The sequence below is a fragment of the Ostrea edulis genome, chromosome 5 (assembly GCF_947568905.1).
Source record: "Ostrea edulis chromosome 5, xbOstEdul1.1, whole genome shotgun sequence".
NCBI classification, from domain to species: domain Eukaryota; kingdom Metazoa; phylum Mollusca; class Bivalvia; order Ostreida; family Ostreidae; genus Ostrea; species Ostrea edulis.
Genome location: NC_079168.1, coordinates 6,773,241 through 6,790,451, shown reverse-complemented (window position 1 = coordinate 6,790,451; position 17,211 = coordinate 6,773,241). Strand labels below are relative to the sequence as shown.

General features: G+C 36.6%; 1 protein-coding gene and 1 long non-coding RNA gene across 2 annotated transcripts; one reads left to right on the top strand and one right to left on the bottom strand.

Moving 5' to 3' along the window:
* Positions 1–1,449: 1,449 nt before the first annotated feature.
* On the top strand, positions 1,450–9,288 carry LOC130046264 (uncharacterized). Its single transcript, XM_048881591.2, has 7 exons — positions 1,450–1,558; positions 1,652–1,709; positions 2,314–2,485; positions 3,682–3,835; positions 5,971–6,179; positions 6,348–6,496; positions 9,112–9,288. The coding sequence occupies exons 1-7, from the start codon at positions 1,522–1,524 to the stop codon at positions 9,257–9,259; spliced, it is 927 nt and encodes a 308-aa protein (XP_048737548.2). The 5' UTR covers positions 1,450–1,521; the 3' UTR covers positions 9,260–9,288.
* Positions 9,289–11,725: 2,437 nt separating this feature from the next.
* On the bottom strand, positions 11,726–15,797 carry LOC125652459 (uncharacterized). Its single transcript, XR_007361582.1, has 5 exons — positions 15,725–15,797; positions 15,049–15,132; positions 14,611–14,664; positions 12,084–12,201; positions 11,726–11,793 (listed from the first exon to the last, which is right to left on the bottom strand). It is a non-coding gene; the product is annotated as an uncharacterized LOC125652459 (long non-coding RNA).
* Positions 15,798–17,211: the final 1,414 nt, after the last annotated feature.

Sequence of the window (17,211 nt, the reverse complement as noted above, 5' to 3'; positions counted from 1 at the left end):
AAAAAAGGTTTGTAAAATTTTTTGTAAAATTATCTTTATACCATGTAGTTATTGGTTTATGAGAATAAAGAGTGTATAACTCAGTTAAAAATTGCTGATTTCACAACTTCAAGATCCTCAAAACCTAATGTCTGAATTTCCGTGAACAGAAATGCGTTCGCTGAATTTGATAAGGGACACAATGTTAATAAGTAGAACTACATTTAATATAATATCTTCTACTTTGTCCGCATTTACGCCAGTGTCAGGCAGGACATAATGCAAAGAGTTTTCACAGCTCAAGGGAGGACACGATTACGTTTTGGTTTCTATACAAAAGACGACAGACTGCCTATCCTGGCCAATGTAAATTCCTTCCAACTGACTTCAAACTGGCTTGCTTTTTAATCTATAAACCGGGCCTTGATGTTTAATGTCCGTATTGACGACATACTGAATTTTTTAAAACTGCTTTGGAAATGGAGAGTGTAATTTAAAACATTTCTAGTCATAAACGATTTTCGGTTCAACAGGCGTTTCGCTCTTTAACGAGGGGGCAGTTTTGACAATACTTTTTATTTCAATGATATTTAAAATAAACAATTCAGTGGTTTCATCTGCCTAGAATAGTTAATTGATATTATTTCATTGTTTAGTTGATATTACATAGTCATCTACTCCCGTGGTGAACTGGATTAAAATAGGTCCTCACTACCCCTTGCTTGTCGTAAGAGGCGACTAAATGGGGCGGTCCATCGCATAAGACGGCAAATACCAAGATCCCGTGTCACAGCAGGTGTGACACGTTAAAGAACCTTTGTTGCTCAAAGATTGTAAGCACCGAGCACCAACCAACCTAGTCATCTAAGTAATATCCCTTAAATAATGCCGGTTGTAGTAACACAGTGGTAATTTAAAGTGTTCATTTCGTAACCGGGATGTCGCTACTTCGAGCCCCGATCATGGTTCCGTCAAAAAGGTAGTAATTGCACTTTCACAAAACGCTCGTAATTTCATAGTGAGAATCACGGGTCTTTTGGATATAAAACTTTATAAAGATGTGGCCTTAAAAACAGAGGTCCCGTATCGCAGCAGATGTTGGCACGTTAAAGAACACTCTCTGTTACGGCCCCGAGCGCTGAGCATAAGTGTAAATTTGTGGCACTTCACCTACAGCTGATGACGTCGCAATATGAGTGGAAGATTCTCAACGGGACGTACCAGTAAAACAACCAACCGACCAACCTTATCTAGCCTTTCACGCAAGCAAGGTCTATTTTACACCACACTGAAATTACTGATCACTGACCTCTGATGGTGCCTGAGGACACATGTCACAATAATTTTAAAATTCTTTTATCATTGGTAAGCGTCCTCAATATTTAACCACAGTAGATACAAATCATGCCTCATCCACTTATTGAAAGCGTTGCAAACTTATTTGTGACCCTCTTATCTAGATTACTGTACACCTACCTACATATGTAAGATATAAAACAGATCGACATATCAGTATTATTATAGTGTTCCTCTGTTACCGCAATGAGACAGATCTTCTTTGGGTTTCTGTGTTTTTGTGGTAAGCAAGTATGAAGTCATACAACTCTATTTTTGACTTAATGGTACAATCTTTACTTGTCCCTGTTTAAACAAACTCTATGTTCTATATTAGTCACATGCGGTTTGCCGCCATTGACGCCAGAACAGGAGGAATTGGTGAGGCAGCACGGGTGAGTTGTGAACAAAATAATATCCTATCAGCTTATTCCATAACCCCTTTATGGGCGGTGGAAAGGGTAAAAAGGACATTCATGCAAAAGAAACAATTAATTTTCAAAAACATACTGAAATACAAAACAAACCAGCTTCAAATAAAATCAACCGACTCCGTTGCAAAACTAACGATAACCAATGCAAAACCAACGATCACTGATGCAAAACCAACAGTCATTAACTGAATTGACGCTAGATGGCGTGCAGAAAAGTTAGACGTTATTTGAATTAACGCTAGATTGAGCGAGTCTACCTATGTAATCATTATATATGTGTAAATATTTTGAAACAGAATTCCTGCAAAATTGCCAATCATGTCGGACTCTCAGAACACCAACATTTTTTTTACCCTTTTCGCCGCCCACACTCCTCTATCCTGTATTCGGATCCATTGGATAATTATACCATTTAACGCTTTTTACCGGTGCAAACATTTGATATATGGACATAGGAAATTTGTATATAGTCTAAACAGAGAATGTCGTAGAAGTGAATGGACCATGCTTATTGTTGTTGTTTTTGGTTATTTTTACATATATTCGAAGACATGAAATTTTCCAGAATTAAAGTCCTGTCCTTGTCCAGCAATAACACCTCTAGTTACCATGGCAAGCGCGTATCTTTAAAATACAAATACGTGGGCACGAATGGCAACATACAGAACACGAGGTACGGAGGGGACTGGCTGACCGTAGAGGCTACTTCATCGGTCAGTGAGAGAGGACACTACCTGGTGAGGAAGACCACAGCTTAGATCGATTAATTGTATATTGTTTAACGTCCCTGTCATGTGGTGACGTCACCACTGCCAGTAAAGGGCTGCAAAATTTACGTCTATGCTAGGAGGTTACGGCCTTTGAGCAGGGAGGGATCTTTATCGTGCCACACCTGCTATGACATGGGATCTCGGATTTTGCGGTCTCATCCGAAGGGCCACCCCATTTAATCGCCTCTTACAACAAGCAAGGGGTACTGAGGACCTATCATAACCCGGATCCCCATGGGATACCACAGTTTAGAAATCAAAATATGTCAAAATGTCTAGAAATCTTTACAAAGTTCGATGACATGATTCCTATCACTAGTAAGTCATGCACAGTTAGCCTTTTCTCGGATATTATAGATTTTTGTCAAATTATTTTAAATGCATTTGTGAAGATAAATGAAAAAAAAAACCATTTGAATTGCAAAAAACGAAACCACCAAGAAGAACCAAATAATAATCAAATGAATTGCATGTATTTTGTACATTTGTCTAATATTAATTCTTCTAAATTAATATTAATGTTGTCAAAGTGTAGGTTTCCCTTACCACCCACGGTATTAAACAAGAATTGTCGACTAATTAGTTACAAAGTCGTGGCTTTAAGCCAATGATATTCCTCTACTTATAAAACAAAGACAGATTTTGAATCATATTCATAATTTCAGATGAAAGGTGAAGATAACGAACAGTGATCAATCTCATAAGGTGTATTTTCTTCTTTTTCTGTTTATTTCAACGTTCTTTTTTAATGTGAACACTTCTAATTTCCAGGCGGCCCTGACAGACGATAGTGTTTTTTTTAACATTGATATTCTCATTTCCAGGCGGCCCTGACAACAGACGATAGTGTATCTTTGATAGACACAGACAACCCTTATGGGGACCATCGTATAAGATTCTTTTCTTTTCCAGGGGGCCCCAATAGAGGATAGTGTATCTCTCATAGTCCCGATACATATAGAGTCCAGTGTATATCTTTAACATGTATGTTTTTCATTTCCTAGGCGACCCTAGAATCTAGTGTATATCTTTAACATGTATGTTTTTCATTTCCTAGGCGACCCTAGAGTCTAGTGTATATCTTTAATATGAATGTTTTTCATTTCCTAAGCGGCCCTAGAATCCAGTGTGTATCTTTAATATGAATGTTTTTCATTTCCTAGGCGGCCCTAATAGCAGCCAGAATGACCACACACATGCCGTCCACCATTTTTAGTTCGTTAGTCAGGAGCGCCAAAGTCGCGGTCTTCGCTCACGGCCAAGACATCACCATCTTCCCGGCATATGCTTCTGAGAGGGACAGACCGGAGTGTACCAGTAATTCATCTGACAATGTTTTTCTTCAAATACAAATACATTTCTATTTTCTTTCAGTCCGCCTTTTTAAGTTTTCCGACTCTTATATGACTTCAGCCTAAACACAAACATAACCAAACAAATCTATAATACCAACTTTTCTAGAACGGCAAATTAGTGATTTGAATGGTGATAAAATTATTCAAAGGAAGAGCCTTATTAGTTTGAAGTAGATTAACTAGTTAAGTAGTGGGCCTTACACAAGTGGGCCTTTTCGATTATTTGTCAGTCGTCTGTTTTTAAATTTCATATACATAATCATCGGGTCAATTTCGGTAAAATCATCGCAAAATGCCATTGGTGGAAGGAGATTCAAATATGTTCAAATCAAGGGACGTGTTAGCTTATAAGGAAAGTTAATTAGGAGATATGGTAGGGTGTCTTTACTTGACAAGAAAAGCCAAACATCACACTAAAGCTAAAAGGGCCTCCGTGACCGAGTGGTTAGAGCATCGTGCTCAAAATCACATGGCCTCTCACCTCTGGTCGGCGCGGGTTCCAATCCCGCTCGCGCAGGTAAATGAGTTTTCAGTTAACTTTCGGAAGGTCGGTGATCTCTTCCCAGGTACATTGTATCTGGGTTCTCTCTTCATCAATAAAAAATGGGCGCCACCAGATAACTGAAAAATTGTTGAGTGTGACGCAAAAACATCAATCAATCACACTAAATCTAAGGAACTTGGCATACATCGAAGTTCGTTCAACCCAAGATCCATGAAGTATAACAGAGGTCTACAGTTTACTGCAAAAAGTAATAGAAACAATCTTACTCAGAACTACGCAGGTGCAGATGGTCAAAATAATATGCAAACATTCCAATATTACTCACGATAAATTAAAGGCTAGGCTTCTTCAATTAAAATGGAATTCCAAAATATTTATATCTCCAGATCAGTACCTTGTTAAATACCACTCTGATTCTATGCACAAGAACTCTGAAGTCAATATCAAAAATATACTGGGATTCTGCGTTGACAACATCTACGTAGTCCTTGGTGAAAAGGTCTTCTAACAGTCTGTTGGAATTCCCATGAGCAAAATTTGTGGTCCTTCATTAGCTGACCTGTTTTTGTACTCTTAAAACTTAAAGTCAGAATTTGTTTTAAAACTTCTACTTGTTGTGGCCCTCAATGCGACATTAAGATGTTTGACGACGTTTTATCTATTAACGACACTCGATTTCATTCATATGTCGATTCGATATATCCCAGTAAATACAATATAAAAGACATCGGAGAGTCTTCTATATCTGACTCGATAAAAAAGACACCAGATAATCCTCCACATATGCTTCGTAGTTTGATATATGTTAACGGCAAACTAACAACTATACTTTAATTCAAACGGGATGACCTCAGCTTCTCCACCGTCAACTTCCAATATTAATGTAGCAGTATTCCATTATTACCTGAATGTAGTGTTTATGTCTTTCAACTGATTCGATACGCGAGAGCATAATCTGCATATGATCAATGTTTTAATCGAGAAAGGATACTGACAATTTAATTGGTGCTACAGGAGTTTCAACAGTTTCGTTTAAAATCAACATTTCGCAAATTCTGTTCTCGTTAATATGATATACTTTGCCAGTACAACCTATCATTGATTAACTGCTGTCTTACTTGCTTCATACAAATTGTTAAGTCGTTCTATACATGCTCGTTTTGACTGCAGATTAATCCGTTTATCTGATCGAGATATAAGACTCACGGTGGGTGTGACCGGTCGACAGGGGATGTTTACTCCTCGTAGGCACCTGATGCCACGTCTGGTGTATCCAGGGGTCCGTGTTTGTCTGATCCCACCTCTGGTGTATCCAGGGTCCGTGTTTGTCTGATGCCACCTCTGGTGTATCCAGGGGTCCGTGTTTGTCTGATGCCACCTCTGGTGTATCCAGGGGTCCGTGTTTGTCTGATCCCACCTCTGGTGTATCCAGGGGTCCGTGTTTGCACAACGCTCTATTTTGTATTACTTGTGGAGTCTCCAGCTTTCCATTACGACAATATTCAACATTGACTTATCCCATGCCTATACGACAATATTCAACATTGATCTATTCCATGCCTATACCGCTACTAGCGACCTTTTATTCTTAGATAATTGTGGTGGTTCTTGTGCTGCGACATGTACCTTTGATGGCCGAAAGTACAATACCCTAGCCGGCGTGGGCGGAAACACTTGTTGTATACTGGAGGATAACCTCTTGTGCAATGGGCGGGACCCATACTTCCATCAAAACAACATCCTCGTACACGAATTCGCCCACACAATCCACAGTCACTTACCCTCATCAATCAAAACTCAGGTAATACTACTACTGCAAAGTACACAAACTTTAGTATTTTTTCCGATGATTATTCAATGGATGTCTTTTAGTGGTGCTACAACAATGTAACTAAGCGTGGAAGATTTTTAGAGAATTTTGAGTAGAAATACAACCGAATATAGAAGAGCGATATTAAAAATATTGTAGATCACAGAGGCTTACAATAATGCCCGTTCTCGTGGCATCTGGTCTGCAAGTTCCTACGCCATGTCTAATGAACGAGAATACTGGGCGGAGGGGACGGGTTCCTTCTTCATGGTGAACAAACAGCCGACCTCTACTGGTGGCATGAACACGTGAGTGATGTTAACGTGGCATATATCGGATAGTATTGATAAAATGAAATTCCATGTCCCTCTAAACACTGTTTCTTCACATGTCTGAGTAACCTTGATTTGTATAGTTCGTCAATACAACCTATCATTGGGTCAAATGTCATCTGACGTGGTTCATACTTATTGTTAAGCCGTTCTTGGCACACTGATTTTGACTGCGGATAACTCCGTTTACCTGAACAGGATGTAGGGCCCATGTCGGGTGTGACCGGTCGACAGGGGATGCTTACTACTCCTAGGCACATGATCCCACCTCTGGTGTGTCCAGGGGTCCGTGTTTGTCCAACTATCTATTTTGTATTACTTGTAGGAGTTATGAGATTGATCACTGTTCGTTATCTTCACCTTTCATAAGAGAGAAAGGTTATCCAATGTCAGTGATTAAATGTAATTAAAGGCATATTATTCTGCGTTCCGTAGCTATCGATTTGCATAATAGTTAATCTAGATTGTCATCATATTACGCATTCTCTCCTTTCGGAGAGAAAGTACCGAGAACTTTGTGGAAGAGAATGCAAATTATGTTGAAAAAAATTCTTTGCAATATGAAAATTTGAAGTCTCTACTTGAGTTGATTTGGGATAGTTAAGCACTCCGGTTTCACAACACAGTATTTGAAATGCAATCCAAAGGTGCATACTATAACCTTCGTAAAGCAACATTTTGAATTTGAAAAAAAACCCTCCTCAATTTAGAAGTTGAAAAACCCACCTCAATTCGGAATACATGTGTTAAATTGTTGAAGTACAAAATATTGTCTCTTTCACCATTTATACCTTACAACCGGCGGTTATTTTCAAACATCTATAGATGAGTGGTATGATTGGATTACACGGACGTCGGTCGTGACGTATCACTGCATGCACGACAACTTCTCTTTTTTTCCTTTTTCTCAGGTTCTTTTTTTTTTTTAACATATTTAATTATTGTATTGATTTGTTTTTCATGAGTCAGTTTGGTTTCTCTTTGTAATGTTTAAGGTCACAGGGTTTACAAATATGTTTGTTACAAGAAGTAGGTTCCTTTTAGGGATTCGCTAACTATTCAAGGCTGCGAATCACGTGATTTCGCCAAAATGACCACTGTATTATTTAGAGAAGGGCGTTGAACCAAACAGGTTTCTGCGTACCACACCTTTATATATTTCAATAATACAGCGTATCATATACTAGTACATATAATGGCAGCAATGACCTGTAGTTATAAGAAAGACGATCATCTCGATCATTAAGCCATCATTATTTGTTATCCGACATTAGTTTTAAGAATCTTCTCACTAAAGGTTTAAGAGGTGCTGTATACAGATGTACATGTAATGGACTTTAGTCGGAATATTCTTATATCTATGGATCCGTTTCATTATCGTCTGCACAACAGGTTTTGTCATAATTCTCATCCTTTGATAGGCAGCACAAAATATGTTAACACAAACGGCTTCCTTCTTGAGTTTCCACCATCAAACTTGTCTTCCGCCATGAATACAAAGTTTAATTCAGTGTTTCACGATATCGTCATAGGACTATATGTAAGATATGAAGTTTAATTCAATACTTCAAGACAAAATCATAGGACTAACTTGCAAGATTGGAAGTTTGGTTCAGTGCTTCAAGACACGGTCTTAGGATTACCAGCAGGATACGGTTACTGTTTGTAGATGACGGATGTCAAATCCTATAACTAAAATTAAACTCTATATGAGGGACAAATTTCCGTTCCCCAATTATCTTATAAGTATAACTCGATATTTGTAGTTTGACGTCCCCTTGAGCGTTTGTCGTGTTTTGAATAAAGAAATAAATCAAATATCATTTTTAGATTTAGCCCTAAACATCTCTGATCAATGAAATGTCGACAGGTGTGATAATAAAAACATTGAATACATTTTTGAACTTAAAGGTCAAAATTATACTAACCAATCTTTATGTAGGTATTTCAGGAATTACAGAACTGCTTTTGGTGTTAGTTTCATGTTGATAACAGTACATATATACTTAAATTTAATTTCACAATGTGTAATGACAAGACAGGTTATTGGTCTATAATCTTCAGATCTTTATTTTCTAAATTTCCTCACCGTGTGTAATGTGATAAATCATTAAGAGATGTAAGTATATACAAATCTATATTACATTGTGTAAATGTTTATCATATATGCAATATGATGCATATTACAGCAACAGATAAACGTTGGTAAGAATATGCAAGTATTCATTTACCAAGTGCGTCCCCAATACTTGTGTTTTGATAGTTATAATTGTAACATCATACCGGTATAAGGGCTATACAATTCTTCACTTTCCAAAAGTGTTATTCCAAAATGTTCCCATGAGCTTATGGATTTATGTGAACGAAAGTTAACGTGGTAACACGAATGTCTCCACCACATTAATCTTGATAGTTATTTATCAACAGGCGTGGCCACACGAACACCCCACAACATCCCTGATGATTGTTGCGGCCACATGAACACCCTACACATGAATGTCCCCAACTCATTAACGGTGGTAGCTATTTATCACCAAGTGAGGCCATGCGAACACTCCATCACATTAATGTTGACAATTATTTCTCACCAGGTGTGGCCACACCCACTGCCAGACGGAGCAGGAAGCTCGTTACTACATCTACCAGAAGGACTCCAAGCTGTACTACGCTCTCTCTTACGTCTATCTCAATTACCAGTACACGGTTCCCTCCCAACTTGCCACGTGTATCACCAGCTAAAATTAAACATACGTCATGTGATCTTCAAATCTTGTATTCAAATTACTATTTGCACCCGAAAAACGTATGGAAGGCGAAGATAACGAACAGTGATAAATTTCATAACTCATAACTTGTGAAAGGAAAAAAATAGAGTTGGGCAACACAGCTAACCGCTGGATATACCGGCGGTAGAGTCAGGGGCCCGGTTTTACAAAACAACTTACGGCAAAGTCGCAAGTTTTAAATTGTATTACACAGTTATTACTTTAAATGAATGAAGTAAACTTTTCTGAGGCTTAATTTTCAATATTTTCAACAACAAAAGTTTCCAGTGTGTAAATTTGGTCGGAAGTCGTAAGTTCTTTAAATAAAATTTAAAATTTGTGAAACGCACACCATAGGGAGGATCAGGTGCCTAGGAGGAGTAAGCATCCCCTGTCGACCAGTCACACCAGCAGTGAATCTTATATCTTGATCAGGTAAATGGAGTTATCTGTAGTCAAAATCAGTGTGCCAAGAACGGCCCAACAATCGGTATGAAACATGTCAGACAGCATTTGACCCAATGATAGGTTGTATTGGCAAACTAGATCGTTATAACGACCATAGAATTTGCGAAATGTTGGCTTTAAACGAAACTGTTGAAACCCCTGTACCATCAACTTGTTCATCAGTAGCCTGCCTCGATTTAAAAACTGATCATACGCAGAACAAGCTCTTGCGTATCGAATCAGTTGAGATATATACTCACACCATATGCAGGTAATAATGGGAGACTGCTACATAGATATGGGAAGTTGGCGATAGAGAATAGAGAAGCTGAAATCATCCTGTTTGTCATAAAGTTGAGTTGTTAGTTTGCCGTTAATCATTCTTTTGAAATTGTTCTTCATTCTCCACCGAAATATGGATAAAACTATGGGGGGGGGTGGGGGGTGGAAGAAACCTGTTTCTTTTAGAAAAAGGAGACTACGTCCATTTCATATTTTATAGACAAAAGTTTACTGCAAATATCATCATTTACAATATCGTTGTTTACCTTATTTACTTTCGTTTCTATCCCTTTGCCAAGAAACGTGTTTATATAATCAAATGTTCTTTAATTTCTATTCGGTCTTTACGCTACAGAATTCATTATTATAACATGACAAAACAAAGCACGTATGTAGTATGCGGCGTGTGAATATTTATTGCATATCGTTTCTGTGTATCACTTAAGGGGATGATCATTTTCCAAATGGAGGCAGGCTACTGACAAATGAATATCACATCAGAGAAATCTTATATAGATGGAAAGTAGAGATTGTGTACAATTATGATATTGTGAAATTGAAAAGTTTCAAATTTATCTGATTTAGTGAAAAAATGCAGTTTAGTAGACAGTAAGATGAAAACTCCTGCTAGATTCGAACGTACGAACTACAGATCAACAGTTGACATGTAAACCTACTGAGCTACCCAGCTAGGCGAATAAGAGGAATATACATGTATTACTGATATTGACTAGTTTGAAACGGACGAGAGCCATTATGCCGATGCATTATTCCCGCTTAATGTCACAGGGCCTTCAACCTTTCGCTTAATATATTGTCGTTAAAAAGGTCTACGAGCTATCACTGGATCGAATGTGTGCAGGGTTCCGTGCTTGCCCTTCTCTTAATTTTGTATCGTTTATCGGGGAGTTTGTTCACTGTTCGCTTTTTCACAAGTTTATTCTCCATTACAGAAATATAATGTAGTGCTTACTTAAACAAAATAATGATGAAACAGATGGAATTTAATTTGGCCCTTTTAGAAAATATAACAAAATGCGTGGAAGTATTTCGGAATCAAACTGTAAATGAATTTGCATAAAAAGTGGTGTGTCATTGTGGTTTTTGTTTGCTCATTAAACGAATAATTCATGCATAATAAACCTGGTAAATGAAGTAGGTTTATTTAATGATAATTCATAATATTCAAATAGAAGAAATATGCAAGAATGAATATCAATTGTGCTAGAATATCAACCACCTGAAACAAGTTTTACAGAACAATCATTGAAATCACCTAATTTGATTAATCCATTAAATTTTGAACGATTTAATGGCGCATTCTTTCATGGAATGCATCTATATGTAGGGTGACGTGTGACAGTGTCTAGTATTACAAGTTACCAAGGGGCACAGGTAATCTGAAACAATATACTATCTTTTTATGTGTCAAAATTCGTCACGGAAATGCTAAAGATATATATATATATATATATTGTTTGAAACATTTGATAGGCGAGCCCCACGCGGATTTTTTGGCAATCACAATTAATCATACATATTATGTTTCCACTTTCAAGTTTATTGGGTAGGTGTCAGAATTGAAGCCTGGTAATCTATAGTGATTTTAATTTTTGTACTACTTAAAATTTATAACCGATATATCACTTTCCCCAAACTACACCATCATAACACTGACCGAAAATGAAATAAAAAGACATAACAAATGAAATAAAGGAAGTCAACATTTTATTACAAAAATAGAAAAGGTATTGGATAACAATATAGACCAGCCTCAACCTGAAATAGAAGGAATTTAGATATTAGTACATGTTAATTAATCTAAATAAGTCTTACATTTATGAATCTTATGTAACTGCATACATTTGAATTGTATCATAACTTCAATTTTAAAAATGCAACTAATTCACTGACTTGCCACGTGTGAAATTGCTTTTTTGATTTGTTTTCTAAATCAAATAGTTCCTAGAAATTAAATGTTCATTTAAGACTACCTAAAATATATGATTTTTCTATGAGATTAAATTTCTTGACGTCCATAAACAAAGCTAGAATATCTTGTAACGAACCCAGTCTGATCACGCTCGGACACGTGTCATGAAGCGGGTCAACGCCGCCGCCCAAACTGTCTTGCCCATCCGCCGGTAGATCGAGACCGAGGATTGAATCTGCTTCTGGATCGAAAACCTGTTTTGGACAAACAAGGATTCAGATAAGTATTGAATTAGCAGAGACCGAAAGTGATGCAGAAAATGATGGTCAATATCACATTGTACAAAATCTTTAATGTAAGTTTATGAATTTTATTTGCTAACAACGATCCATGTATTGTTATCGGAGCATCTTACTTGCTCTTTAATATGACACAACAAAAAAATGTGGGATAAAAACAAACTTGACATACCAAACAAACGTGACATAACAAATAGACATGAATTACAAATAATAGTGACATAACAAAAAGTGACATGAATAAAGTGACATAATAAACAAGTAATAGTGACATATAAAAACACAATAGTGACATGATAAACAATAGTGAGATAATATACCATGTTTGAGGGCGAAGCAAAAAGTATTGGCATTAGTATCTAGATCCATAAATGGACAAAAAATATCCCGAAGTTAGCATCTAACGTGTGAGGACAGAGCTCAATCAAAGTATTCTAGCTTTTGACATTTTTGATTCGTCTATTCATTAATCGCGGGAAACTCTATGCAACTGATGTAAACAGTGAATTGTGACGTCATATTCAGCGTCGGTGTTTAGCAAATTCACAAACATAGAAGACATGGTACAACCGCGTTAATCGAGGAGTGATTATATATGATTTAGAAAAAAAGATTTACATGCTTTTACGGATTTTATAACATCTCAGAACGACGTGAACTTGGGTACACGAGATTCAACATGGAGAAATACATGTCCATGCGCTAGTATTTGAATCGAAGCCATTGGAACCAAAATTTTCAAGTTCCATAGGTGTGGTTTAATTTTTCATTAGTTTTCTATATTTTCCTTTTAAACATGTATATACGTGTTCCTTTAGGGAGAGTTCCGCTCTCACGGCCCTTCGGGCCGTCAGAGGGCTTCGCCCTCTAATAAACAAACAATGGTGACATAACAAACAAACAATGGTGACATAATAAACAAACAATAGTGACATGATAAACAAACAATGGTAACATAACACAATACTGATGAAACAACCAAACATGAAAGTATGCACACAACTGTGACATTGTATACGTGCAGTCTGTAATTGGGGGTAACATTGAAAATTTTCACCCCGGAAAAATATTGTATTGTTTGTTGTATCACGGACGGGCTGGTGTGACCCGTTGACAGGGGATGCTTACTCCTAGACACCTGATCCCTTTTTTGGTGTGTCCAGGGGTCCGCGTTTGTCCTACTCTTAATTTTATTTTCTATATGGAGTTTATTAGATTGATCACTGTTCGTTATCTTCACTTTCCATCATGCAAAATGTCATGCAGTTATTAGCAGCATTCAACCTAATGATAAAATGGCTTTCTTCGGTTCGTTAAATGGGAGATTAAGATCGTAAACATTGTAGAAATTTTTCTGCATTTTTGCGGCCTTCATCTCCGTTTGAGAAACCAAAGAAAGAATTTTCTCTATTAATCTAAATGATATTATTGTTCGTCAAGTAATGCCTTCCATTGCTAGAGACCATTTCACTGGTGAGTATTACTTATACTCCAACGGGTATATGTTTCTATAAATGCAAGAAAGTATGATAAAACAAATAAACAATAACGATATAACAAGCAAACTATAGTAACAGAACAAACAAATAAACAACAGTAACAGAACAAACAAACAACAGTAACTTAAAAAATACCAAACAATAGTTACAGAACAAACAATAGCGATATAAGAAACAAACAAACCATAGCGATATCAGAAACAAACAAACAGTAGTAACAGAACAAATAATAGCGATATAAGAAACAAACAAACAATAGTAACAGAACAAGCAATAGCGATATAACAAACAAACAATAGCGATATTACAAACAATGGTAACAGAACAAACAATAGCGATATACATGTAAGAAACAAACAAACAATAGCGATATAACAAACATACAATAATAGTAACATAACCAAAATTAAAACTAACAGTAACAGAACAAACGATAGTGAGAGCAAACACACAGGGAACTAGAACAAACGATAGTGAGAGCAAACACACAGGGAACTAGAACAAACGATAGTGAGAGCAAACACACAGGGAACTAGAACAAACGATAGTGAGAGCAAACACACAGGGAACTAGAACAAACGATAGTGAGAGCAAACACACAGGGAACTAGAACAAACGATAGTGAGAGCAAACACACAGGGAACTAGAACAAACGATAGTGAGAGCAAACACACAGGGAACTAGAACAAACGATAGTGAGAGCAAACACAGGGAATTAGAACAAACGATAGTGAGAGCAAACACACAGGGAACTAGAACAAACGATAGTGAGAGCAAACACACAGGGAACTAGAACAAACGATAGTGAGAGCAAACACAAAGGGAACTGTTAAATACCACTCTATATGTGGTGTACGTTACTCACTTCTCATTCTGGAAGCTGATGGCCGATAGTAGTATGATCTCCACGCTGCATTCCCTGCCAAAACACAAACTTTCCTTTTCAAAACACTCCATTGGCATTATGTATTGTGAGAGGATACGCTACGTTTTGCTTACAATAGGGATTTTTATACCTTCTACAACCGATGTATATGCAGTCAATGTTTATAATTAATTTTTTCTTATACGAGGTTGCATTATTTCTTTTATGAAAACTACCAAGGCAAACGGTTATCGTTTAATCTGATTTATCGGTTAATCGATCCTCCACTTCAAAGAAGTCATGATGATAATCTCGCAACTTTACGTTTTATGCGATATTCTTGTCGATGTACATTAATTACTTTTTGACGTACATGTAAGTGTATTTTTGCGACCCGTAGTCGTGAAATAATTATATAAATGAAATATTCCCACGCACCTTCACACACTGTGGCCATCCCAGTAATTAGCATCAACGCCACGAATACAAGCACGTATTTGTTCATGATCAAACAGTAAAATCCTGTAGTTGAAAAGAAATTCACATACTTGAGTGATGATCACATGTGCAACTACATAACAAAATAAAAACACTGTACCACGTGATTGGCAAAGATTAAAACAGTTTCATATCCTTCTTGACAGAAAAGGCGTCATCCAGGTAATAGAGTAAATTTACCATAATGTAATCCAACTAAAATAGCTAGTCTAAGACGGAAATCTTTGAATCGATTCCATTTTTCATCGAGTAATTCATAAGAAAATGAGTTGACACATTCAAAACATGGCAATTCAACTGTCAAAGAGAAATCTCTAATGCTCTCTTTTTTCAATCTCATCAGTGAAGATTTTGGACATAATGCTAACGAATGATAACTTTCAAATACTAAGGAATGAATTTCGTTTGCCAATACTTCTGACAAGACAAAGACGTGTACCGGGAAAATAAAGTACTTCGGATGGATTAGCAGTACACCGTCTTGTACCTCCATTGGATACTCGTAAATATTAGCATCTAGTAATGGAGAACGGGGCTGAAGAGAAACTTTTCGCACAGTTACCCACTGTAGGAAAATTTAAGTACCAGAACTATCTGTATTAGTTATTAATCTTACCTTGATTGACAGATTTGGCTAAAATGACTGAATTTCGAGGTTTATATAAATATCAAGCAATTATGCAATCGCGTCACGTAGTCAATGAACCATTACATGGAATTTTCCATATATTTCCGGATTGTTAGTGTTTAGTAAACAGCTGGGGACAGTACTAGGAAATTAATTGATTTGTAATTGTTCATTAATTCACGTGTCAAGTCTTTTCATGGATAAAATGATGGGTTAATTGAGTATAAAATGAACGATTTTCTGTTAAAATATGAAAATTATAAATCCCAGAAATTGATTGGTCATAAAATTTGTAAAACAAAAACCATTATTCTTGCACCACAATACACGTCTAGAGTTCTAATCAGAATTTCCGCTTTGAAAAGAGTGATTTGTGGACCCCGTTTTCTTCCTCAGCTGTTTCATCTAACAGAAACAAAAGCTACTCTCCATCCCCATTCCTATACCCTCTGTATATTCAAGCACTTGTTAAAGAGAAATAGAATTTTTATATATTACACAGTATGTAATACTGCATGAGTTAAGCACATGAAATGTTATTTATTGTTCGTTAACAGCTAGACCATCAGGTACTCTTATTCTGATTTGATTCAGTTGTTCTGTCGTTGAAGAAATGGACGAAAATAACCGATATTTCGTTACCATAGCAACCAAAGCACCAACTGTTGATGATATCACAATACAAACACATTAATCACCAGATAAAGTTTCATGGAAATCTGAAATGGTGTGTGCCAGAGCTTTACAGTAACGTTTTGGTCTTTACAAAGATATAGGATTTTCCTAGAATAACCAAAGTATAACGATAGTTGTAAACACTGACAGTATACTTGAAATATGGCGTTACTTTGGCAACATTAACAGGGAATAATACTTGTCATTTCTTTTCCAGTAGTGCTATTTGTCTAATAATTCATCGCGAGCTTGATGAAACGGGGAAAGAAATATTTAAGAAGTAAGATATCATTTTTGAATGTTATTGGGATATGACATGAAGTTGGTCACGTGATCAAATCCTATAACGCCCGAATGGCGTTATAGTAGATTTGATCACGTACCAACTTCATGTCATATCCTAATAACACTCAAAAATGATATTTTATTTCTTATATTTATATTTTCTATTTTGATTTGTGTTCTTACCGAGCTTCCATGATTATGTAGCAGATGACCGAAATAACGATCGTGCAACACACAATATAGTTCGTTAGAGTTTTATCGAATAAATAATTAGGAATAATATCTAAGAGAATATAAAATATAGATATTTGATTAAGAAGGTTAAAAAAGACGAAACCGATGTATAATAAAGGTAATTTAGAGCATAAAATCAACGGAATAGAAGATAAGAAGACCGTAGTAAACTACATCCATGATGTAATTTGGTCGCGATCAGCACTGTCGTTGGCCTAGCCTACTAAGTTGAAAATGCAATTGTTGAACACAGATTTCGACAGGAATTCAAAGGATCAGAG